Genomic DNA, 27952 nt, shown 5'->3' on the forward strand with positions numbered 1-27952 from the left:
ATGCCTGAGACCAAACCTCGTTTCGTACCTAAAACAGAAACCACACATAATACAACAAGAGTGAAAGATGTTGAGTTTCTATATCAGGGAACAGGGTATGTTGAGCTCTGCAACCTTGTATCTACCAGCTGAAGTTTTTTTTTTATCATTTTGTCATATTTTATGCCAAAAATGGAATACTTGCTATACAAGATAAGTTTCACATGCAAGTGCATGACACTAACTATTAGGTGTACGAGAATAAATAAAAACCTAAATTACTTAACTGAGTTAGAAAGAATGGTGATATTCAAGTCATTTAGATTAATGACATCTGTTTGGTGGCTTCAGTCGGAGAACTTGCATAAAAAGCAATTTAAACTGGTTTCACCCAATTGCATGTCTGCAGAGGTATATACTGTATTTATATGTATATATTGAGTCTTCCAGACTTCTTCGCACCACACCAATCTCAAATTAATCGCACAGTGGTAGTCAAATATATTTGTACTTGTATGTCAGCATGTACAATAAATCACTTATATAAAGAAGGAACAAAGTTGCTCCACTTTTTGCTTGTGTTCTTCTTCTTTATATATGAAGAAAGGTGATGCAAGCTCTGCTCTCTTTTACCACATGCCAGGCTGGTTTTTTTTCTCTGGTAGCTTAGCCGAGTCAAGTTGTGTCAAGAACTGGTTCAGACACAGAGCTGGCCGGCTCTCACCTCAATACTGCATTATCATATCTGGCCTAGAAGTTAAAAAACTTTTACTAACTTATAGAAACTTTCATTTTGTTGTGATTTTGATGTAAATTCTGCACGTAAATTGTCAATTTGATGACACAGTGGGAAAGAAATGCTGGTCTACATGACAATGCACGCTTATATTTGTTTATTCCATGATAAACTCAATTCTATGAGGCAGATATTTCCTATGGATTTTCAGTTGATTTTGTTTTACAGCAGTTCAAGTTTAGGTCTTTGCATTTGGATTAAATTTTTGAATACGTTGAATACGAGTATCTCACAAGTTAAAATTTTTAATTGTTGTAGCACAATTTGTTTTTATTAAAGTGAGATAGTTTTAGGTAATATGATTTTTTATTCATCTTCGGGATGTAATTAAAAAAATTTTTGAGTTGTTTTCTTTAACAGAGATGCTATTTAAACATTTCTTTAAAACTTAAAAACCTCAGCAAGACTTAAATTTAATTAAAAGAAACTTATTGGAATGCCTTATGCTGCTATGGTAGTGAATAAATGGTTAATTTTCTATAAAAGCAGTTTACTTTTCAAGTTCGTTTATGTTCTAGTCTCGCATCAGAAAGTGTCTTCGGTATCTATAATTTGCTACCAATCTAAGTTCTATTTGCCCAAAAAGACATTTCAAGTGCTAATATTAAAACATTTCAAGTGCTAATATTAAGACATTTCAGGTGGCAATATTAAGACATTTCAAGTGCTAATATTAATACATTTCAAGTGCTAATATTAAAACATTTCAAGTGCTAATATTAAGACATTTCAAGTGCTAATATTTTAACAAAAGCTATCGGAGAAGACTCATTCAGATACAAATAAATCTGCTACAGGGTCAGCGCAGAAACTCGCATGACATCTGTCGGTCCAGTAAACCCCCAAATATATGGTGCGGGCCTGCAGAAGTTCTGCCAACTAAACAAAGATGATGTAAAAGAATCTAGGCTAAGAGTCAAGGCAGACAGTTTGTCTAGTCAACTTGAGTATCTCAAACACAAGGAACTGGATACCTCAGGCTACAGTGATGACACAGAGAGCATTTCCTCAGGTAGTCATTTATATTGTGGAGAGTTGTTTTCAAAGTCTGTAATCTGTCTATTCATCTGGACAACTTCATATTTTTATACAACTTGTAAAATCCCATATAATACAAGAAATTAAATTTAACTCATTTAAAATTAAGTTTTTACAGGTTTTTTTCAACAGGCCCATTTTTGGTTGGCTAACTAAGCTCAATCAAAGCCTAAATGCAAATATTTGCACATTTTGTCAATAAAATGTATACTACTATTATATGGCCAGGGTAGCGCAATTTCTTTATTTCCATATTTTAATGCATTGATAAAGACATTTACAAGCAAATATCTGCAACAGTACCAGTCACATGATCAAGCCTATACCACCATAATTTACCAGAAAATTTTGTATCTTGGCAGCTGTTCCATGCTTTGCTGACATCGATTATATTTTGTAAATGTAAGTTAATGACCTTTGGACCACCTTGAAGCACAAATTGGCAGCAAATATAATCGGGAGCAGGTATTACATCCTCTGAAAGCGCAATGTTCTTACACTTGGTAGATACGTCTTCGAGGTGGCAGTGCAGAGAGACAAGAATCAAAGACACAGGAAGTCTTGACAAAGCTAAAAGGGATTATTTTTTGCTCGACTATATTGATGACAGAACAGGTACGTTTTCTCAACTTTTCTCACGAACAAGCTGTTGAAGCTTCTAAACTTTTGTTCTCATGACGAACTGAGATGGTCCTGCATCTATTTTTTCTTAACTGATTGTTTAGTGCATACGTGTTTGCAGAGCAGACTTGACATGACCTTGACATGAATGCTGTAATGCTTTTAATGTTTGTCACAAAATAGATTTTGGCTAAAATGAAGGCAGAAGTTGCTGGTATTTGGGGCTGCCTTATACCCTGCTTTTTTTAAATTTTGAGCAAATGATTTGACTGTGCATCATAAAAATTGTTTATTAAACAACATTTGAAAGTTCTCAAAACATTGCAGTTTTATAAATAACAGTAAAATGACTGGTAGAAATAAAACTAAAATGTAAAAAAATTAAGGTTTTACAGTACACGAGTACAAATAATCCAAATAAATTATGTTGGCAGAGTTTATCTATTCATATATCAAAATTGGTCATTAATTTTGTCCAGTTATAGCAATTAAATCCAGAAACGAAAAATCTGCGTCGCAGATGTTTTGATCTCAGTACCTTTCGGTGGGCAGAGTGGCAATCTAATTTATTATACTACGTATGATAGCCAAGCTGTCAAAGGCTGTTAGCACATTCTTTATATTGGTTAAAATAATCACTCTTGGAGCTCTTAGGGCCATTAACTAACACGGTTGACAGTTACGCATAACGTAACGATTATTAAGCTGTCTGCAAACATGGCAATCGTTTTAGTAAAGGTGAGTTTACTTTTACTGGCTAATCAGGTGAGTTACTCAAATTCATTGTGTAATTGTTGTATTACCCGTGCAATGCCAGGCATTTGGCTAGGTACTACATAATTCACATAGTTTTGAGTACGCACAACTTGTCTCCTGCATTACCAAGGCAACGCCTCAGTCCATCTAACTGTAACACAAAGAAAGTGACAGTCACTTTCGAAATCCTGTGTAAATTGTTCCGAGAATATTTGTATTTGTCCTTCTATAAACAAATCTATTTGAGTGAGATTACTAAAAATTAGTATAAAAAATTATGCAATAGATATATTATGAGTTGCATGCTAAAAAAAATTTTCAATAAATTTCAAAGACGAATTATTTCACTCATGTTCAATGCTTCTAGCATGCTTTTTAGAGCATAAGTTACAAGGTTGGCGCTAGTACTAGCATTTTGCAACCCTGCGTAAACTGTGCCCCGAATATTTATATTTATCCTCCACACGTATGACAAACATCATTTTTTATTTTCTGACACCAACATACTACATCTGCTATCATATGCTTCAGTTTATGAACTTTCTGTTACTACAACCTTCAATTCACTATTCCAACTCCACAATACTATTAGATTACCAACTTTTAAAACACGTCTTTTCGATTTTTGGCATGTACCAAAATACTTACATAAAATACATAAAATATAAATGTTTTACCGGTTATAACTCTAATAATTTATGTAACTTGTGTTTTAATCGTATGTGAAGTTATCTGTTGTATTTATTAAGGAGCTACCATGTACTGTTGAATTGTGGGAGAAGTCAAACAAATTGCAGCACACTCCCAAGGGAACGTTTGACAGAACATGTTAGCTGTAGCATGAATAATTTAATAGCTTGTGTTCCAGTGGTCAGTACAGTTAAAAATGAGTATGGCTATCCTAGGCTGTCGACTTGCTTCAGTTATTCAAGTTTTTGCGTTCTCATAACGAGATGGCTGTTGACTAAAATAGGGCTTAAAATGGCTTCTTATTCAATGTTCTCTTGAAATAACAAGAAATTTTATCTGTTATTCTAGGGACATTCAATACAGGAAATTTCAACATGCTTTTTGCTTTCTCATAAAATATTTTTCACGCACAGACATTTAAAAAAACTTTGTCATTATCTGAAAAGATAAAAAGTCCTAATTCGCTGCAACGGAATTAATCTCTGTTTAGTCTTAGTTTTTAGTGGAGTCAGCATCAATCTTTGTAAGTTTGTTGAAAATGAAGAAGACACAAGTACATGTTTCCTGCTTTTATGACCTTTATGCAAATGTCCTCCCATATATGTAAACTATTAAAATTCAAATACTTTCTGTGACCCAGAATATGGAGATTAGTGCGGTTGGAGAGGAATCCTTCTAATCAACCGCTGAAAACCAAAATAACCTGCTTGCATGTGCTTGTCATACATCCTGCAGCAAAGGATTGTTGGTGCTTACATAGGCATGTTCCATTTCCTTAGTAACTCACAGGGTGATACTACCGTTGTGAGTAGAAGTTGTCATTTTTGTGAGACTAGGAGTTGTCTTGCTAATTCATGATATTAAGAAGATAACTCCACTCATTAAAATAAAATCTATCTTTACATTAAACAATTTGTTTAACACTAGTACACTGGCAATCTCGTGCGCCATAATAGAAGATTGTCAGGTGTAATAAATATGTGCTCAATTATTCTTGCATGTGTAAAAGTGGTTGAGTGGAGCAGATGGTAGCGCGCTTGGCTGGGAGTAAGCATATTGGGGTTCAATTCCTGTGCGGGGCATTCTTTTTTCCTAACACTTTGTGCATGACTTTGGACAAATAGACAGACACGGCTGTTATTATAGTAAAGATTTTAGTGACACGCAAATGTGAGATTCTAACCTTGATTCATATTTTGTTTTACAAAATTTGAAATCTAAATTTGAAAACTCTTTGTACAGTTGTAAGTCTTACAGGTTCGCCAAGAATTTGCAAGTTTGGTCCTTATTGTTTTTAACCTAGCATAGATTGTAACTATCAGATGTCGAACTATACTACATGAAGCCTTAGATCCTATGTTTGTTGATCGTATAAACATCACTAATAACTAATTAAAACTACAATACATTAATTGATGTATGTGATACAAATATACTTTAAAGTTTTTCTAGCAGTAGCGGTGTTTACCTGGAGACAACTGCCTCGCAAGCTTGTACTATGTACAGCCTTATGGTCTTTCTATTGTTTGATAATGAATTATTGATTACATATTGACTCTATGGGAGGCAACAATAGATATATTGGCAACGGCATCATTAAGTTTTATATTAAATGGTTACAACAGCTACGATTTTTGTTACTGTTGACATAAATTAAAAAGTGGTGTTTTAGCAAAATGTTTAATCCGTTGAACATTTTAGCAAGAGCAGCATGTCTCGCCGTGTCCTCACAAGCATGTCTCATATTTGCTGTTGAGAATCAAATCAGTGAGAAAATATTCAATAATCAGGTTCACTTGTAATTCATAAACAACTGTAATCAATAATTGAACAGACTGCATAACCATCCAAGTGCAAATATCCCCATCAATCAGAGGGGACGCAACGCTGACTGCTGCTGGTAACCAGGTAGACAGCCACTACTATAGTTATACGCCTGTAGTTTTGTAATAACGAATACTGTATTTATTGTTACTTGCTGATGTTCTAGATGTGGTGAATGATATATGGTTGATACATAAATGAATTCATCATATATTTTACATAGGCCTTACAATTAAAGTTTTGTAGAAATTTTAGCTTCTGTAAATTGAGTTCAAGCATAATTATGTATATGTGTTGGTCTTTTATTTTCACCACATTTTATACTTACAACAGCAACTTACACGTATATATACAATACTTACTGATGATTGATGTATGTGTAAGTATACAGACCTACAGTAAACATCACTCTACTCTATGACAAATATGGAGTGTTGATATAACTGGTGTTAAGCTAGGTTAAGTTGACATATTTATCTTAAGTTGTTATTTTTCATGCTTGAGTCACAATCAGCATGTCTTGTTCAAATCCTCTCTTCAGGTGACCGTCTGTAAATATACACAAATACATCTATGTGTATAAAAATTTATTGAATGTATAATAAACTTGAATGATACAATCAGACAGCGATGAATTGTTTGTACTCACTAGAAGGCATATCAACCCTTAAACTAACCTATTTAAAGCAATATATTACCTTTTTGTAAAATTATCTCTGCTCTTAAAGAACTAAACGTTCACACAGTTTATTTTGTGTTAGAAATGACAACTTTATATTGTTGGTTTATAATCATATCAGAACTTAGAAAATTTTACGTAGCACAGCATCTCACATTCACTTGCTGTTGATATAAGATGACTCAACTACTGCTTCCATGTCGCCAACTCTATATATTTAATCTTAGCTCTTTGCTATTTTGGCTGTTTCTAGTTCCCACCTTCACTGACAGCTTATTTGAAACTGGCTTTGTATGTGTCTTTTGGTCAGTCATAAACGCAAAAATTTATTTGGAAAAATGGCTATGGAAAGTGTAAAAGTTTAACACGCTATCAAGCCTGTAAGATTTCCTAATGATTATTGTACTTGCACCAGTTTTAGATAATCCAACCATTCAACCCGTATCTTACAAAATTTCAGTCATTTTTGGTACAGTGCTTAGAGAGTGTGCCAAGCCTCCAGCTAGTTGATTACATTAACATTATAAAAATCTTACGTGTATTATTTCTTGACAATATTTTCTCAAAACTATTTTCTTAAAAGTTTTTTTAACGTCTTAAATTATGAAAAACTTATTATTCAGCTGCTCTCATTTCAAAAAAATATATTTTTATAGACTTGTACAAAATATGTTGAGTTGTGATCATGTAATGTTGTTTCTTTTAGAAATGGGTTCAACTGAACCAATAAATGGATACTGTTACCTATGTACAACCCAGGAGGAGCACCGAGCTCACATGGTAAGACTGAATTTTTTCTAAAGAAGCTGATAAGAAACTTTTATCAAGTAGATTTTGTGTCGAGACCTAATAGTCTCTGAGACCAGATGTAGTACTAAAATGATGGTTTGGAGAAACTAAAGACATAGAATATCAAGTCAAAAAGGTGAAACTGGGACAGACAAACAATTTTACTAAGTACACAAATACATGAGAGACTGAGGCATTGCTACTTAGCTACACTCTAGTATATTCCTTTAATATAGCAGCATAGAGTTTCTCTCACAGCTATATTATAGCCCTTTGTAACGTTTGTGGCAGGTGTCTAGATCACTATATTTTAGTTCAATATGCAGTATTTGCAACTGCTTACAACAGGCTGTTGAATGAGTTAGCCTGTAGCATACTGCTTTATGGCTAACTGAGCTAGCCGGTAACATGTTGCTATATACATGTAGGTATCTAAACTAGATTATAACAAACAGCTATGAGAGCTGGTTGCTAACATATTGCTACACAGCTAAGAAGACTATAGTCTGTAACATGCTACTATACAGCTATCTGAGCAAGTATGTAACATGTTGCTATGCAGCTATGAAGGCTAGTATGTAACATGTTGCTATGCAGCTATGAAGGCTAGTATGTAACATGTTGCTATGCATCTATGAAGGCTAGTATGTAGCATGTTGCTATGCAGCTGTGAAGGCTAGTATGTGACATGTTGCTATGCAGCTATGAAGGCTAGTATGTAACATGTTGCTATGCAGCTATGAAGGCTAGTATGTAACATGTTGCTATGCAGCTATGAAGGCTAGTATGTAACATGTTGCTATGCAGCTATGAAGGCTAGTATGTAACATGTTGCTATGCAGCTATGAAGGCTAGTATATAACGTGTTGCTATGCAGCTATGAAGGCTAGTATGTAACATGTTGCTATGCAGCTATGAAGGCTAGTGTGTAACATGTTGCTATGCAGCTATGAAGGCTAGTATGTAACATGTTGCTATGCAGCTATGAAGGCTAGTATGTAACATGTTGCTATGCAGCTATGAAGGCTAGTATGTAATATGTTGCTATGCAGCTATGAAGGCTAGTATGTAACATGTTGCTATGCAGCTATGAAGGCTAGTATATAACGTGTTGCTATGCAGCTATGAAGGCTAGTATGTAACATGTTGCTATGCAGCTATGAAGGCTAGTGTGTAACATGTTGCTATGCAGCTATGAAGGCTAGTATGTAACATGTTGCTATGCAGCTATGAAGGCTAGTATGTAACATGTTGCTATGCAGCTATGAAGGCTAGTATGTAACATGTTGCTATGCAGCTATGAAGGCTAGTATGTAACATGTTGCTATACATGATAAACAATGTTTATCATTTGTAGCAACTTTTTACTACAGATCCTAAGACTCTCTCGCTATACCACAGGTACTATATGTGTGGTTGTTAAATCTACATGAAAAATAAATCTAAGTTGTGATGAATGCTAAATCTTAAATGTGTTATTGTAGATCATTTTGCATATCTTGATAGTTAGCTAACCGATGACACTAGGTGAAACCTGTCAGTGACGAGTGAAATGTGTTCAAGCTGAATGATAGCTCACTGTGTGATGAACTTTTGAAATGATTATAACATTAATACAAAACAAAACTTGCTCATCTTTTCTATAATCTTTATTATAATAAGAGCAATGTCCGTCTGTCCGTTTGTCTGTCCATCCATCCGTCCTAAGCTATGCTAAGAACGTTAAGAACAAAACTCACCTCGCGCGGGAATTGAACTTGGGTACTCTCACTTCATGAATTAATAATGCATTTACTGATTACTCATTACGATCTCTCATGGTGCACGAGACTGCCAAGTATACTAGTATCAAATAAAATAAGTTTCATCCAATGAAATTGTTTCATATCAAAACACCTGTCATTCAAAATGTTAATAAAACTTTCTACTAAAAATAATATATCTTTAGGAAGCAGTCGTCGGTCAGTGGTTAGTGCACTGGCATATAATCAGTAGGTCAGTAGCCCAAATCACAGAGGAACTGTTGGTGGTGTTATGAAGGGCATTTAGCCACAAACTCATGTGCAAAATCTCATGCGCAAAATAGCCACAATACATTCTGTAGCAGGATGTAACATTTGCGTGGGCGACCCTTAAATGAGAAAGACCAAAAACAGGAGACTGAAAAATAATTTATTTTCATTTTATAAAATATTTAAACAATGAAGGTGGAACTTTATGAATTTTATGAATATTATTATCCCATTATCATATTGTTTCCACTAGTTGATGAACTAAAGTACACCAACACGCACACATACACACCACACACACATACACACCACACACGCACGCACACACACATATTTTCTGGTAAACTGTTGAGCTAATTTTTTTAGTTATGCTATGAAAACACTTCTGTTTGTAGAAATCCGAGAAGAAGGTTCATGGAACACAACTGAAAAGATATGAGAACCCAGTAAAACCTGAGACACTGCCTAGCAGGCCTTTTATTGGGTGCAAGACTGAGAGCCATGAAAATATCAAGAGTAGTGCTCGGTACAAAGTAGTTGTTAGAACAGGCAACCAGCCTAACTGTGGTACAGATGCTCAGGTTAGTTATGACTAGCTAGACAAACTTTTAAATACAAGCTTAAAATGTGTTCCTAAGTAAGTGAACTTCCTTATTTTGATCAGTTTAAGGTTCCTGGCCTAATGGTCTCGTCTCACACTATAGTTTATAAAAAATATATATATCACTTTATTGCCTATAATTTGATTTTAAACAGAAAGTTTTTGCGAAATTATGCCATCGAAGAATCATAAAACACAAAAAAGGGCAACAGTTACCTAATAAAATCAATTAAATGGTTTGACATATAGCGTTTAAAATGGTTAGTGATTGGGCTAATATCGTAAAGCCATGGCTTATGACATATCCGCTCCAATATTTGCTTTGTATATTGAACTCGTCGTATGCTGGAGCACAAATTCTAATAAAAATATATTGTTTGTTGTTTAATTTGATCAAAAACAATGATAAATGCATCAAGTAATTACATATAGCACTAAGATAAATCAATTATATCAAGCTATGTGAAAATAGATTTAAAACCTAAATTTCACACAAAGCCTAATTTAAAAGAGCAATAATCAGTAATAATAATTGTTATTGTTACTTTATCTTAAAAACGCGTAAAGAAAATGCAAGCTCGACAATACGTAGATTTAGTGGTGAAATGAGTGACAAAAATATTTACCGCAACTTCTTCCTACTCAAGCTAATGAGTTGATTAATTAATTAAATTTATATATTTGTTAGTAAATCTAAATTTTACTTTCACTGTTCACCACCTTTATTAGTTTTATTTACAAAATTTCAGTTTTTAAAACAAATTTTAACTTCATATAATAGAAATCGCTCCAAATTAAAAAAATCTATCAGCCCAACATTATGGGTTATGTTGAAAGGTTTGTATGTAAGGGGTGGTTTAGCTGCAGATATAAAAACGATTGATGCTGCAGAAGTCTTTGTTGTTTTAATCCAGAGCAGATTTGAGTGCTTGAATAAATTTGAGGTTTTGCCTTGCTCTCTCCTCACTATTCTACCATATCAGTCATACCCATGCATGTACATGTACTACGTACCTATGCATGTACATGTACTACATACCTATGCATGTACATGTACTACATACCCATGCATGTACATGTACTACATACCTATGCGTGTACATGTACTACATACCTATGCATGTACATGTACTACATACCTATGCATGTACATGTACTACATAACTATGCATGTACATATACTACATAACTATGCATGTACATGTACTACATACCTATGCATGTACATGTACTACATACCTATGCATGTACATGTACTACACAGTTATGTACGTACATGTACTACATACCTATGCATGTACATGTACTACATAACTATGCATGTACATGTACTACATACCTATGCATTTACATGTACTACATACCTATGCATGTACATGTACTACACAGTTATGTACGTACATGTACTACACAGCCATGTACGTACATGTAGTTTTACCATTATGGTTTGAAGAGGGTTTATGGTCCTACTAACTCCATAATTTATTAAAGTTGACAAGAACAACTGTACATCTCTGTACATATCTTACCTCTCTTACCCCTTGTTTATATATTTGCAAGTCAGCTTTATAAGTGAGACAAGAATTCTTTAGTTGCATAATACTTGAAATTATTTGCTCGAGTAGGTTTCTGCCATTTTATTATGCGCAGGTGACCTTGACCATGTATAGCGTCAGTCCTAAAAGAAAAACTCCAAAGATGGTGCTCAAGAAGCCTTCAGCTAAGTTCACGTTCATGAGAGACTCAACAAATACTTTTAGCGTTACCGCCGAAAACCTTTCTGAGATATCTTCAATTGTCATCGAGGTTAGGATGCATATCCGCTGAAACTTTGTTAATGCACTTGGATATCTATTGATGTATTTGTGTGCAGGTTGGTGACCAGTTTCAAATTTGAATCTTGAAAAGCACAACTTTTAATCAGCTCTGCATCAGTAGACCTCGGACGATGGATGGAGAAGCTAAAAATTAATCAACTCATATAGTTTGTGCAAAGCTAGAGATACCTTGCTAAACTTCAAGTTTGCAAACGTTCTCTTTACTCAGTCTGTTTGAAAGTTATCTGCCCTGCCAGATAGTTTTCTGGCACCTTGAATGCTTAAACAGAAATTCATAATCTCTCTAAACCATGAAAATTTTAAAAATTATGCCTGCCACCAAATGGCTAATAAAACTGTTAAGCTACCTCTTCTGATGCAAATAATATATTACATTCACCAGCAATATATTTGTAATAAATGTACATTATGCTTCGTGTGAAACAATCTAATCAAATAAATAAATTTATCTTAAAGCGTAGTTTGCAGTGAGTCGACAAATCCTTAAAATTATTTTCACTTTTGTTCTGTACGTACCCTTTTACCACATCATGTGTAGATAACTCTCAACATGTATGAATCTGCTATTGTGGCTAAATAATTTTTGACATGTGTACATTTGTCATTGTCAATAGATTACTCTTGATGTGTGAGTAAAGAAAGTTTGATATATGTACATCTGCTATTCTGAGTTATGATTAGACAACTCTAATATGCGTATGTATTGTACTGTGAGTAAGCAATATTGTTGCAATTCTGTTACTGTGAGTAGACAACTCTATAAATTTGTCTTATATTGTGAGTAAGCGATTATTGTTGCAAGTCTGTTCCTATGAGTAGACAACTCTTGATATGCATTAGAAATTGTGAGTAAAGGACTCTTGTTATGTATGTGCTATTTATTTTAGACTGATGGATTTGCTGAGTCGCAGTCATGGTTCCTCGAGTCCGTAAACATAACCAACATGAAAACGGGCAAATCCTATTATTTCCCCTGTTCTGATTGGCTGTCGCTATATCATAAGGGAGAAACACTTGCGAGAAAGCTTACACCTGCTGAGAATAAGGAGGTGTCTCGAGGTAAGCAAAATGTTTGGTTATGACAGAATACAATCATTAGGGTGTGGAGGACTTGCAGTTCCTGATCAAACAGGTAATTAAAAAGAAAGCACTTGTTGCACTCTGCCAAACTGCTACGCTCACCTGTATTTGGTGTCAAAGTTAAGCCTCTCGGTTGCAGTAATCGTTCTGCTTTTCTGTGGTGGATATTGTGTAGTTTTTAAAAATTTTGGTTAAAGGTCATACATGACTGCTTTTTCAACTTCAAAAGAAATTCTTCACTCTAGTAAATGTTTCAAGTGATGTAGAGAGTTTTTTAAAATAAACTAACAGAAAAACCCACCTTTGCCCGGATCCTTTCTATGAAACTAAATATGCATATGGTTTACTATTGATCTTTATTTAGCAATCACATCATGTTCTACAATAATTCTTCATACTATCAACAATTGAATCTGACTATAAAATCTTAACGTCTAATGATATGACACTTCAAACAATATTTCAAAATCGGAATCTAAAACAATGCTTCCTTATGAACAATATTCTTAGTTTTTACTCCCTGTGCATAAATAGATAAATTCTTTGATTTAAATTCTACAAATGTGACTTAAGTTATAGTGGTGACTTTGAATTAAAAAGGCTTAGCCTCCAACCCAATCCCCCAGGACATCACTACCTTAAAACCATGTTTAAACTCACCAAAATTTAACTGCAAAAGTTTCATCTACATCTGACAACTATAGTTTATGTTATACTGGCTACAGTAAAATCATACTATAATGATGCTGTTGTTAGCCTCTGCCTTACCTCTGGCCCCAGCTCCTTATATAGCCTAAACTATATAGCCTAAAACTATTGCTGGACTCATAGAATTGTTCCTGCGAATATAGTCCAAATTTGTTTGCTGGTTTCAAAATTTGTAAAGGGCAAACAAACAGAAAAATAAAGACAAATTATATATAGATATATAGATCTGTAACCGGCTGTATTGTTTCTCACTACATAATTTGCAGTTATTAGAAGACATATTTTTTATTAAAGTGGTTAAGACAGTAGATCATATTACTAGCTATCATGTAACAATGACTGGTCAAATTTGAGTGATGTCATAGCCTGAGAATTTACAACTTGCACTCATTTTAGAATATCAAGTGACAGTAGTAACTGGGGCAGACAAACACAGTGGAACAGACTCTAAAGTCTTCCTCACTTTAGTTGGCTCAACCGGGCATCGGAGCAAAAAATTTCTGCTATCAAAACAAGGAGAAAACTACTTCAGAAGGGGGGCGGTTGACACCTTCCCACTTACAGCTAAAGACATTGGACCACTAGCCAAGATAAGGTTTGTGAATGCATAATTCTTTCAGTTGAATTATTATATATAGTCTGAGATACTGTCTTATAATCTTGTCCACTGGTTTCTTGTGATGGCTGGTCTGACATGCGGTCTCAAAATATTTTGTCCTGTATTTTCAGTTTTCAATTGCTGCCAGTTGCAAGCTTGCATAACACTCTACAAACCTTGGAATATAGTAACAACTCACGACGGTCTCTACCATAAAATGTTGCAGTAAACACAACAGAACTTGTTCACAATTTTACCCCGGCTAAGTCATTAGTAACTCAGTGAATCATCACGTGAAACCGCAAAATCTAAACAGGTCCTAAGGCTAAGGACAAATAGGACACACATTGTTTTAGGCTAACAAGAACATGTGCTCAAAAGTTTTGTTTTGAGCTAAGACTACTGATTTTAGGCTTGTCAAGAGAAAATAGCCGTCTTCTTATTAACTATAGGTAGAATGTCTCTGGTTACATCTTGTTATGCTCAGTCTATGAGTGATAGATCATAAACTGACCATAACAAGGTATGATCATGTTATGATAGTACCTAGTCAAAGTTAACCTAGTTGCAGCAATTTTTCTGCTATTCTGTGTTGGATTTTGTGTAGTTTTTAAAAATTTTGGTTGATGACGCTTTTTCAACTTCAAAAACACAGCATAGGCAGAATGCCTATAGTTATTTGGTGAAATCTGGTTACAAATACAAATGGTAGTAACCTAGGATATAGTTGATACAATTGTTGCAAAGGTTTATCTGTTACTAGTACTGGTAGTACAGTCTGGTGTGCCGTGAGAGATCATCAGGTGTAATAAATATCTACACAATTATTCCCAAAAGCTGCAATGTGGTCGAGTGGTGCAATTGGTAATGCACTTGGTTGGTACACCTAATGTCATGAGTTTGAATCCTGAATTATGTTATCTTTTTTCCCAACATGCAACTGTGGCTTCAGATGGACGGACTTGAAGTAAAGACTAGCTAGCCGTACAAAATATAGTTAATGAGAGTATGTCTAGAGGTCACTAGATATTACTACATATGATACAAAGAGGAGACAACTATGAGACCTTTTTCCAGTTTTGGCGACAAATACAATGAGTACCCCTAACAGAGTTGATATCCTCACAACTCTATAATGTTTGCAGAATCGAACACAATGATAAGGGCAAGTCGAGAAGGTGGCTTTTGCTTATAGTGCACATCCGAGATCTCTTCAATGGCAGAGAGCATCTCTTTTATTGCAATCAATGGCTTGTGAATGAAGAAGGCAATGCTGTGTGGAGAGAGATTCCCAGCTCGAAGGTTCCTAAAAACTTTGACCTCGGTTCTTGGGGAGGCGGGAAAAATGAAGGTACAGTTGTAGGCTATTACTGTACCATCTAGTTTAGCTAGCCACAGCTGTTGGGGTGGAAAACTGAAATTTAGTTTGAGCTTTCTCCAGAATACTGTAATAAAAAATAATAAATAATTGCTAGTTTTTAAAAATTTTAAACCCTGCTTTAGACTATTGAAGTTTTGGTTATTTTATGTTTTGTGTAATTAATAAATCATTTATTATAATTTAATAAAGAAATAATTTAACTTAATAATTTAATATGTCCTTTTGAAAGTTGACTAGCAGCTATCCAGAATTTCATTCATTTTCAATCAGACAGCCGACAGCACAAGTGTAGATTTTCAATATTAATAATTGTTCCTCCCCATTTGCTACAACAATCCATAAACACTTTCGTTGAGGGTAATTGACGCTAATGAACCCAAAGTCGCATTAAGCAACTAGGTGGGTATTGAAAAGGTTGATTCTAAGGAACAAGACAGAATTTTGACACCAAATACTTTTGCTAGGGTGACAGAAAATACAAAGCATATGCGCATAATGCTTGGCTGAAATTGGCCAGAGCATTTGCAAATATATAGCGTTTTTGCAGACTAACACACACCCACATCAATACGTATGTGCGCACACACGCGCATCAACACACATCACACACATCCACATCAACGAACGCGCGCGCGCACGCACACACACAATGACAAAGTGGGATTTGTTACTATTATAGACGTTTAAATCATGCTGCCATGTTTTGAACTTCTACTGAAAGAAATTAAACAAATTTATATATTTATATTTAAGCAATTACGACAATCTTTTAGCATCACTCAATAGCAAGGATGCAATGAAACTTACATTTACATTGTGCTAACAATAAGGACATAATCTATACCCTGTAAAAAAGTTGAAAGCATATGTTATCTACCCCTGAAACCCTGCTTACAGGATGGAGATACCTCATATGCCCGTTGCAAATGATGAAGTTTGTAATTTTTGCTCCACAAATCGTATTTCTAACTAATTATGCCTTATCTTGTTGTACAGATGATGGTGAGGTGCTCTATGAAATTAATGTTCACACGGGTAATGTCCCCTTTGCTGGAACTGATGCAAACGTTAAGATACAACTCTATGGAGACAGGTGTCATTCCAAGGCCATTAACTTGAGTGAAATCAGAGGAAACTATGAAAATTCATTTGAGAAGAATCAAACTGATATATTTCAGGTAAAGTAGATGAGCAGTTTTGTCTAATTACTGGATAAATTATTTTTCTAATAGGCTCGCTATATTTTTATTAAAAATGGATCATACTGGTTTGGATGTACCATATTTAAAGTTCTTTTCTACAATAATCATATGGAATTTGATGTATTTTTCTTATTAATCATTTGATTGTATTTTTAGCAATTTTCCTGATTGTAAAAGATATTCAATAGCCTTTTTGAAGTGAATTAGTTTATAATTTAAAGACTTAAGGCTCTGCCAAATGTAGGTTCTGTTTTCGTGAAAAATGAAGATTAGTTATTAGATAAATTAGAAGCCTCTGTTCCATTACGTTTTCTAACATTAATGGAGGCAACACATTTAATATCGCAACAACCAATCTTTGAAAAAAGTGAATGTTTGTAAATATCCCCCTATCATATGGAGTTGTGTACTCACCTTAAAGTGCAAAGTTCACTATGAACACAACAGTACAAAGTTGCATAATCATAGTAAAGTATGTACACAAAATGCTATAAAACACAGCTATGTGGAGTTGAGTTCTCTTTGAGTTCAACAAATGCGTGATTTGACTCAGCATTATGCTTTACAAGGAAAAAATGCAAGTTGTCACCCAGTGGCTTGAGCACACAACTCCTAACTGGTTACCGATGACATGTTAGCACGTAGCTGTCAAGTTCTACAAGGCTGTTGGCATATACATTGACCAGGTTGATGGTTTACATATTTGTTATTTGGATTTGATTTCATCTTTAGAACAATTGCTGGCTGATTTCAAGCGTGTTAACCTAAAAATTATTTTTATTTACTCTAGATAAGTCTCTGTGATTGCCTGCCGTGGGGCAATCACAGACATTGCCGTGGGTGATGATCTGTGATTGCCGTGGGGCAAACTGCCGTTGTACAGTTTCCCACAGTTTTAGATTTTGCTTGCCTAAAGTTTTCAATTTTTTTTGTACGGTTTTAATTTTTAAATAGCAATAATTATCACAAAAATATTCACAGACTCATGAGAGAAGCGGTTAAGTATGAAGTTCTATGTCTATTTTAGGCTTTGGTGGTAATTGGTTGTTATTTGTTGATGAATGTAAATTGTCTTGGTGATTGCTACCTCAGTCATTCTGCTCTGCTAGTGAGTCTGACTTTGCTACTTGCTAGTAGCTCTACTTTCTCCCAGTGAATTGACTCATCTACCTCCCATCACCTCACCCATCTCACCCTCCTTGTACTCTAATATACTCACTTTTTCCTCACTAAAACACTAGTACTTTTATGTTTGCTTTACATAGATTCCGGACATGTCGGACTTTAAATATGTGTTAATAAAATGCTGTTAAACAGCACCATTTATTTGTTTGTTTGTGTTAACTTAACGTTAAATTAATTTATTTCAATGGCTGGATGTTTTTGTCAGAATCTGTAAAACTTTTAACTCTATAGTTATTTCTGTTCACTTAAGGTATTTAGAGCCTGCTACCTACAGCAACTGTAGTAATAAATCTAGCAAATATTTTAAAAGTTTGCGAACTTTAGTATGTTTTTAACATTAAAGCCTTTTAACACTGACTTGCCTGCATTTACAATACTATTTGTGGACACCGGTTTGAACCTTTGTAATCGCATCAACATGCCAAATTATACAACTTTTTATTTTTTCACTAGTCAGTTGACATTTTGTAAACTTTTATTCTGTATTGAAACTAGCTGATTATTTGTATTTTAAAAGTTTGCATATTTTAGAGCTTTAGTGTTCAACTATCATTGAGAAGAATTTTTTATTTTGACAGCTGAAGGCAGCGAATGTTGGCGAGCTGAAAAAAATAAAGATTGGACATGATAACAAAGGAGTTGCTGCCGGCTGGTACCTAGAGAAGGTCAGCATCCAGTTTTTTTAGCTCATTGTTAACCTTGCTGACTAAACAGAAACATGGTCAGCACTGGCTACTCATGTAAGGTGGACATGTGGTCAGCACTGGCTACTCATGTAAGGTGGACATGTGGGCAGCACTAGCTACTCATGTAAGGTGGACATGTGGTCAGCACTAGCTACTCATGTAAGGTGGACATGTGGTCAACACCAGCTACTCATGTAAGGTGGACATGTGGTCAGCACTAGCTACTCATGTAAGGTGGACATGTGGTCAGCACTAGCTACTCATGTAAGGTGGACATGTGGTCAGCACTAGCTACTCATGTAAGGTGAACATGTGGTCAGCACTAGCTACTCATGTAAGGTGGACATGTGATCAGCACTATCTACTCATGTTAGGTGGACATGTGGTCAGCACTAGCTACTGCATATATAGCTTGCATTGGCTTTTATTCGTGAACATGTGGTGTGTAAATCGCTGGTGAATTTCCCTGTCATACTCACGGACAGCAAAAGAAAATAGATACATGCTGATTTCACTTTCCAGTTTTAATAGCTGATCCATCACTGTCTTTTGTTATGGTGTGTTGATCAACACTTGGCATTAATGATGCGTTAGTCATTTTATAGCTTTATTGATATGTCAGTTGCTGTCCGATTCTTATGGCGCATTAGTCACTGCCTTTTAGTAGTGTATTAATAACTGCTAAGTTTTATGGTGTGCTAGTCTTTTTTTATTTTAATAGCGAGTGAATTACTGGTTCATTTTAATCTTACGTTCATCATTGACACGATTTGCTGTTTATAAGTAGCTTTAGGTGGGATTTAATATTTTTAAAACAACTTACTGTACTCTAATGCTTGTTCAGGTGCTCGTAAGAAAATTTTTGGACGTAAGAACGACTGTGACATCTGGTGAAGTTGCTAAGGAAGCCAAGAAAATGGATGAAAAGAAACAAAAAAGAAAGAAGAAAGACATCGACACTGACACAAGCAGCGAAGAGAACACATCAGAGACCGAAGAAGGAACCAAGACTCATATAATTGGACGGAATCGTTCAGGAACTAAGTGAGAATTTCCTATACTAGTATTTATCTCTGTAGTAAATGAACTACTTCATGTTCTGCACCAAGTCGGTTTCTATCATCTTTGGAAGTTGCTTTTATCATCTTTAAAAGTTTAGTTGTTAAGTACAGCTGTTCACGATAGCCTAGGCTTATAACTACTGTAGTCGTGTGTGAAAGATTTGTTAGCTAGTAAATTATGATTTTTCACTAGTTGTAAGTCTTTTGCAGCAAATATTGTATATGAAATCAGTGAATCACTCCAGCTGCCTTTGTGATAATCACCAGCAGTGCATCTTTGCTGGGTTAGTGATTTGCGACCGATAGCTTACTACTTTAGCTTGTCATTATTTACACTGTTCCTATTTCCTGGCACCATTGCATATGTTGATTTGTGTTTTAGCTTTTTGAGAATTGACTTCACAAGGCTATAGATATATCGAGTTGTAATTTATTGTAAATGAACTTTATTGGCGAAAGTCAAAATTCAACAAATCATGCTTTACAAACTGTTAGTGTAAATACATTAGCCACAGCATAGCAATTTTGTTAACAGATTTAATTTCAAAAATTAACTTAATAAAATTACATAGATTTGATTGGATGCAAATCTCTATGCTGTTCAAACAAGAGCAATAATAAACCGGATGGTAACTCCGCTTTACTTTTCCTTTGCAAATGTCTGTATGTCAGCAGTGCCTTTAATCTCAGGTCCCCAAAGTCAGCACAAGGTGAAAGTGCAAGAAAGTGTAATTCAGCTAGCCCAGTTGACTCAGTCATACATTCTGTCAGCAGTAGAATTCTGGACCCATCAATCAGGTGAGCTGCCAGATTTTTATAGCACTTGTCCGGGATTGTCAAAGAGGACAGATTCTTTGTAATACTAAATATCATGTAACAGTTTGTAAATTCTAATGTTATTGTTCTCTGTTACTGCATTTTAGTCAAATTATTTGGCGTACTGTATATGGTGTACATACATGTATATGATTCAGCCAAATTCTGCTGTTACATTCGAGTGGATCACCAGCGTATGTAATGTTCACCAGAGAGACCTTGAAAATATTTATAGAACACTGATAGAACGCCTATCATCTAGAACCTCCAGAAACATCTATTGTTTTATTATGGCTCTTTGCGCAACTCATTAAACCAGTTTAACCTGAGTGTTTTAACCGCGATAAAGTTTTGTCAACTAATATCTTGACACATCCTTGTAGTCAGACCACTTCAAACATCAAAAACAGTTGCAAATGATAGAAACTTTCTTATAAAATCCACTAAAATTTTGTGCAAGGTGATCATTAAACCTAACAAAGACAGCTCCGGCAGTTAGATTTAGATTATAGATTTAGATTAGATTTAGAGTTAGATTTCTGATATCATCTATTCAATAGTCACTGATAGCACAATCAGTTATGAGATCATCTGCGTTGCTTCGAAATCACGGTCCTATTTATGATGACAAAAGAATTAGGAAACAAGTGTGTGAACGATAAATACGTACAATATGATATACAGATAGTGTTGTAATGATACATTTTAGTTAAAAAACATAGATATATATATACCTAGATTGGCCAATAGGGAAAAAGCCTGTCAGACTTAAATAGCATGACGTAACGTCGTCATTGTATTGTACCTCACGCTTGACTGCACTGCTGGTAACAATGAAGCTTATGAAGAGAATTTGACAAAATTACATTTATTTTCACATAAAAAACCTTCTTGGGTACATAATCCAGTAAACTAAAGCAATTCTGTGATAATATCTGATAACCACTTTAGATTAAAACTATAAAAGTTATGAATTGTTGCGAACAAGTTATGAGCCATCAGGGCTTTATTTGCCACCCTCTCTTATCCCCATTCTCTCTTTTCCCCTTCTCCAAAGAAGAAATGAGAAGGGGAAAAGGGAGAAGGGAGAAAAGAGAGGGGGGGCAAATAGCCCACCCACTCAAAGATCCAGACCCTGGCTAGGTGAATAGACTAATATCATGTTGAACTAAACATGACAAAATATGATGAGCCTGTGAAGTTTTGATCTGATCAGGGAAATGGAACCAACGGCTTTCTTAGCTAGAGCTAGAACGAGATCAAGGAATGCAGGGTCGGACCAGACTCGGGGTCAGGAATGAGGGCCAAGATCGGGTCGGACCGGGTCAGCACGATTTTTTATTCATTGAAGGTTAAGAGATAGTTCTATTACAGCCTAATGTTGTTACATCAATAAACTGAGATAGAAGAAACCCTTATCACACCAATCATTATATTTTGTGGCTTGGTTTGTAGATACAATCTACAATTTATGGTTAGACATTGATGGATCAATGCTATTCAATGGGTGATAGATTAATGGCAGGATTTGGCTAGTGTTTTTATTACAAATTTTATTTTCAACTGCAATTATAATCAACAAGAGATTAGTTCAGAAATACTTTACAAATATAGAAATAGATAACCCAGCATAGTGGAAAACAAAAATCCATCACTTCCCTAAAACTTCTGGTATTAGTGAAAGAAACTAAAAATAAAATAAATTTGCTGGATTGAAGGTTCTTAGACGCGCTTTTAAATTCCTCAAGATGCCCTCGTTGTAAATGCCTCAATATTATTGACGTGGATCGTTCTTTGTAGCTTAAAGGTTGACTTGCAACAAAATTCACATTGCAGTTACGTATTTGGTATCAAAATATTCACCATGTTTTACTCCGTTGTGTTGTAGGTGCCAAATACATGGAAAGATGATTACAAGCATTTAAAAGCTCAAAAACGAAAAGCCGCCGTAGATTGGAATCTCTTTATTTCGATGACGTAGACATTACAGTTTGGTTATCGTCTTGTCACGTGATGTTCTCACGTGAATTGAAAAGCCAATAAAAAGCTAAATATAAAACTTATCGTAGCACTAGTTTATGACAAACACTTCGGGTTTTACCGAATCCCCTGTATCAAATATAGATGCTCGCTACTTTACAGTTTTGTTTCGGCATTATTAAATCGTCAAGTCGTCATCTGATCGCGTGACCCAATATTTCGAAAATAATTTTTGCAGCATTTTTCGATTATCACAGGTGACCAACAGGCTCATCATGATTATCAGACAATGATATGTACTCCTTTGAGCTAAGGTTAAAAAGTTTAACGATTTTTTACGGTAAGTTATAAGATATCAGTGCTAAAAGTGACAGCATTACAATGACGATAAAACAGATGCGTAAGAACAATAGACATGGTTTCATTGAATGCGTGAAGTATATTTATAAAAATATTTTGACGAATGAGGTTGCATGAAAGTGTAAACAGAAACCATCCTGTAACAACTACATGTACGTCCTATTTAAGCCGTTTGGGAAAGCGAATCCAAACTACGGCGGTCTCGTGCGGCTGCGATTAACTGTTCGTTTTTTAACTTTTAAGAGCTTGTAATCACATTTCCACATATTTGGCACCTACAACACAACAGCGTAAGACATGGTGAATCTTTTGATATCAAATAACTGTAATGTGAATTTTATTGCAAGTCAACCTTTAAACAATAGCATGATGTTGAACCCCAGCAACTTCTCCATGGTAGCACTTAGTGCTAGCCTGGGAAAGTTTTTCACCAATCCAGCACTACTAAGCAGCACTCTCGTCGCTTTTTCACTGTGGTTGCAAACCTCAATCACCACAGGCGAAGACAAAGTCAAGCCACCACGATTCTTAACTGTGATTAGGGAATTTGTTGCTTGGTTTACATCATAGTTGGTAACATCTACGATGCTAGTGATACAATCATTACATTTCAGCTTTGGTGACCTAGCCAGCTACATAGCCAGCTGTAAAATAATAATTCTGTCTCATTTTTGACTTAAATCATACTTGCATACTCATCATATTTAGTCATATTTAGTTCAGCATGATATTAGTCTATTTACCTAGCCAGGGTCTGGCTCTTTGAGTTGGTGGGCTATTTGCTCCCCCCCATATCCTTTCTCCCTTCTCTTTTTTCCCCTTCTCACTTCTACTTTGGAGAAGGGGAAAGGAGAGAATAGGGATAGGAGAGGGTGGCAAATAAAGCCCTGATGGCTCATGATTTGTGTGCAACAATTCATAACTTTTGTAGTTTTAATTTAAGGTGGTTATCAGATATTATCACATAATTGCTTTAGTTTACTGGATTATGTATCCAAGAAGGTTTTTATGTGAAAATAAATGTGATTTTGTCAAATTCTCCTCATAAGCTTCATTGTTACCAGCAGTGCAGTCAAGCGTGAGGTACAATACAATGACGTAACGTCATGCTATTTAAGTCTGACAAGGCAACAGGTAGGAATAGCTATTATTGGCCAATTTAGGTTTATATATCTATGTTAAAAAAGGACTCAATAATAAAAATTGCATAATATATCATGAGATGTACTCTAATGTTAGGTGTCAATATCGTGTGATGTGTAGGGGTTTATGTACATGGGGAGATAACTTTAAGAATCCTTACACGTAATTGTTAGAGCAATCTAAGTGAAGATATAAAGGTGGTGAAAGAACAGTTGATGGACATGTTTTTGGGCACGATTTTTTCACTTTAAAAAGTGATTTGCTGTCAAATGATGTTAATTACTCATTATTCATTGCTATAACGCGTATCTTGTGACTGATGCATGTTATAAAGTTATCGAATTTTTGTTATATGTATTCTTTTAAATAATGATACTAGATCGACATTGTTTTTGCTGCAAGCTAAAACTTGCATTCTTTTTTTTAGCCTTCTATGTTGAGAATAAAACAAGAGTCTGGGTTATAAGCGTGTGTTTTTTATGCTTTTACAAACCATTGTTCTCATGTGTATACTGCAGTGATTCAGACCAAGACTTGAGTGACGAAGATGGGGATTTGAGTGGTTCAGCGACTGACCTCAGTCACAAGTCAGAGTTGGAGAAGAGAAAGAAAGATAAACAAGATAAAAGAAGGCGGCGGATGGACAACCTTTCAGATGTGGCTGAGATCAGTGAGGTGAGCCGTGAACTTATAGTTGTTGAAGCAAAGTGTCTCTTGAATTCATTCTCAGGATCTGAGTGTTAAATATTTGTGTGAAAATGCTGAATTCGATCAGATGATGCACAGTGTTTGTTGTACGCCGGGTCTGTTGTACACTTTGCTTGTTTTACACAGCGGTTGTTGTACACAGCGGTTGTTGTACACAGCGGTTGTTGTACACAGCGGTTGTTGTACACAGCGTTTGTTGTACACAGCGGTTGTTGTACACAGCGGTTGTTGTACACAACGGTTGTTGTACACAATGGTTGTTGTACACAATGGTTGTTGTACACAGTGGTTGTTGTACACAGCGTTTTTTGTACTCAGTGGTTGTTGTACACAGTGGTTGTTGTACAGAGTGGTTGTTGTACAGAGTGGTTGTTGTACAGAGTGGTTGTTGTACAGTGGTCGTTGTACACAGTGGTTGTTGTACACAGTGGTTGTTGTACACAGCGTTTGTTGTACACAGCGTTTGTTGTACACAGCGTTTGTTGTACACAGCGTTTGTTGTACTCAGTGGTTGTTGTACACAATGGTTGTTGTACACAATGGTCGTTGTACACAGTGGTTGTTGTACACAGCGTTTTTTGTACTCAGTGGTTGTTGTACACAGTGGTTGTTGTACACAGTGGTTGTTGTACACAGCGTTTGTTGTACACAGTGGTTGTTGTACAAGTGTAGGCAACTATTAGATTCAGAAAGTGAAAGACATATCTTGGACCAACAAGAAGAAACTGCAGTACAACATTTTGCATTCTATTAGAAGTAAAGGAGTTTTGCTAAAGCTGTACAAGTATATTTGAAAACATTATATGCATATGGTTTTTACAGTTACTTTCCTGATGGAGTCAACATATAGTTAAAGTTTTTTCCTATTGGAAGCAGCACATAAATTCTTTTTCCTGTTGGGGGCCAAGATATTTTTTTTTCCTGTTGGAGTCAGCATATACCCTACAGGATGAAATTATTCACGGAGTTCAGTTTCGCAAGAATTGTCTTTTCATGCATATTTGCGGACTAAATTATTAGCAGATGAACACATTCGCGGATAAATTAATCTGTGAAAGCAACTAGCAATAGAGTAAAACCTTCACATGCATATACTACATGTTTAGGTTTCTATTTAGCTAAGAAATTTATGTCGACCATGCTAAGCTATAAATTTTTGATTGAATCCAGAGGTTTTTATGAATATTTATCGATTTGGAGGCCTTTGGTGAACCAACAACTTATAGTAAGTTATGAGTTTTTTTAACGTAAAGAACTGCAGCAGAGATTTTTGCTATGATGATGCTGTGCCGAATTCCAAATAACTTGTGACAACCTTGAATAATTTTGCGAAGAAGTGTGATGCTTTGGCATTGGGCTAAACTCAAAGCCCCAGCGCTAATTTTAAAAGCGTTTGGAACTCAGCTACGTTTACTAACTCTGCCTAACGACTAGTTTTTAATTAGAAGTAGTAGTTATTCTCCCTTGGGTTAAAAATAAAACCAACTATTCGCGGATTTTAATAATTCGCGGAATTGACAGTACGCGAGTTCGCGAATTATTTAATTCATCGAATAATTTCATCTTGTACGGTAGATTTTTTTCGGTTGGCGTCAATGTATAATAAAATTGTTTTTCTGTTGGAGCCAAGGTATAGTTAAAAGATTTTTCATGTTAGAGCTAATGGACTAGTTTTTTAAAGTAAATCTAAATGTAATCATAAAAATGCTCAACTCTGTTTTACTTGCCAAACTGACATCAACAAGTTAGCGAGTGGAGCTTGGCTAGATATGAAATGCCTGTGGTTGAGGGTTCCACTTTTGACAGTTTGTATCACTCATCAGTTTAGCTTATATCTGATGACCGAAGGACAGAAACACTAATCACAGTGTACTATTGCTTCCTTACGTCAATATTGGTTATATTTACTTCTGGACAGTAACACATCAAGAGTCATAACTGAGCCGAGCAGGTTAAGCCGGGCAGTTAAGATGACACCTTCTATCATTAAAAGCTCTTAGGCTAACTGTTGGTGAAGAATATCTGACTCTCCGTTAGAGTTGGTCAAGCTGGACACAAAACCATATCGAAAAGTATAATGAAATGATTACTAGAAATTAGACAGGAAAACAAGTCATTTTGTTAGTAAGAATATAGTAGAAATGTGTGGTTCATTAACCAGCTCTTGTGCAATGATTGCAGTTGAGCAGTACTGATACCTCGTTGTGGGACAGTGAAGAGATGCCCGCAATGGACAAAGGTATTGAGGCAGCACTCAGGCTCAAAGAGAGGCATGATAAGTTAGCTAATAGAATGGAAAAGGTGAGAAAGTTATCGCAATGGGTTTGAAAATTGTATTGGATTAAGAGGTTGATTATTTGCATCATACTGCAATCCATCTTAAAATACCGCCTTTCCGATTTACTCAGGAACAATTTGCCTATGCAATTGGCTTGCTAACTGACTAACAGGATTGAGATTAAATGAACGAGACAGCAACTCCAATCAACTCATTTTCACGAGTCAGCTTTAAATCCAATCTTTTCATGTTTGTATTTTCTGCTGTAAACTAGTTTAATTAGGAATTAATGCTTGCTCATTATCCTTAAAACTATGAGTTGTCTTACCCTTTTATGTAACATGATTTTAATTGCACAGTATTCCAGCGTTTTCGGCATTTTTGTACCCAACAAATTTTCCAAACCCCGCAGATCCTTGCAACACGTTAGTCCACTAGTAAACTTCTAATGACATGTGCTCAGCTTTCCTATCTGTCTATTGCTCAACCATTGATATCTCTTTTTCCACTGAACCTGGTGCAGCCTTCATTCGTACAACTCGTCATATATTACTATGCTAATATTGTTTTGCATCGCTCTAATGTTTTCATGACACTATTTCCTTTTGTTTTCTCTTCAATAATATGGCTAGTTTTCTTTTACAGATAATTCCAATGGTGGAAGAATACTTGTTCGTCTGTAAGCAATGGTTCGCAGAGAGTGAAGGTGATGGAAAAATAGAACGAATTCTTCATAGTCCTAAAAAAGAAGTTTACCGCCGTAGGTAGGTTATCTAGCAAAATGCGCAATGGACTATCAACCTCCTGTATAATTCAAATCACTGTCTAAATGCGAAGACCCATATAGTCTATTGTCCTTTCCAACTCCTGGACCTCCATTAATTTAGAACCAGTATTTTTGAGACTCGCAGCAGATATTGGTTTACAACATGCCTGCCAGTCTAAATGTAATTTGGTAGTCAAAGGCTAGACTGTCAGTCTCCGTTTAACACATAGTTTAGGGTTGGATCACTAGGTGAGGATTACAGTCTAAGATTAAACCAATAGTTTAGGATTAAACCAATGATCTAGTGTTAGTTAGACTGCCACTCTAGGAGTAGCCTCGTATCCTAGAGTTCACCTTCAGATGTATGTATGTATAAA

The 27952-nt window shown here is 35.4% G+C and overlaps 1 protein-coding gene across 1 annotated transcript; it reads left to right on the forward strand.

Annotated features, from left to right (window-relative positions):
* Positions 1-27577, forward strand: LOC137397405 (lipoxygenase homology domain-containing protein 1-like). Its single transcript, XM_068083695.1, has 15 exons — positions 1-95; positions 1573-1787; positions 2321-2428; positions 7090-7163; positions 9580-9765; positions 11436-11591; positions 12511-12682; positions 13808-14006; positions 15155-15360; positions 16387-16568; positions 18356-18442; positions 19308-19459; positions 24342-24498; positions 26713-26832; positions 27455-27577. The coding sequence occupies exons 1-15, from the start codon at positions 1-3 to the stop codon at positions 27575-27577; spliced, it is 2232 nt and encodes a 743-aa protein (XP_067939796.1).
* Positions 27578-27952: the final 375 nt, after the last annotated feature.

The sequence above is a fragment of the Watersipora subatra genome, chromosome 5, assembly GCF_963576615.1.
Source record: "Watersipora subatra chromosome 5, tzWatSuba1.1, whole genome shotgun sequence".
Taxonomy (NCBI): domain Eukaryota; kingdom Metazoa; phylum Bryozoa; class Gymnolaemata; order Cheilostomatida; family Watersiporidae; genus Watersipora; species Watersipora subatra.

Coding starts and splice junctions, on each gene's coding strand:
- LOC137397405 (XM_068083695.1), top strand. CDS start 1: ATGCCTGAGACCAAACCTCGTTTCGTACCTAAAACAGAAACCACACAT. Junction 16,569..18,355: donor ATCAAACTGATATATTTCAG/GTAAAGTAGATG, acceptor TTATTTTGACAG/CTGAAGGCAGCGAATGTTGG. Junction 24,499..26,712: donor ATGTGGCTGAGATCAGTGAG/GTGAGCCGTGAA, acceptor CAATGATTGCAG/TTGAGCAGTACTGATACCTC.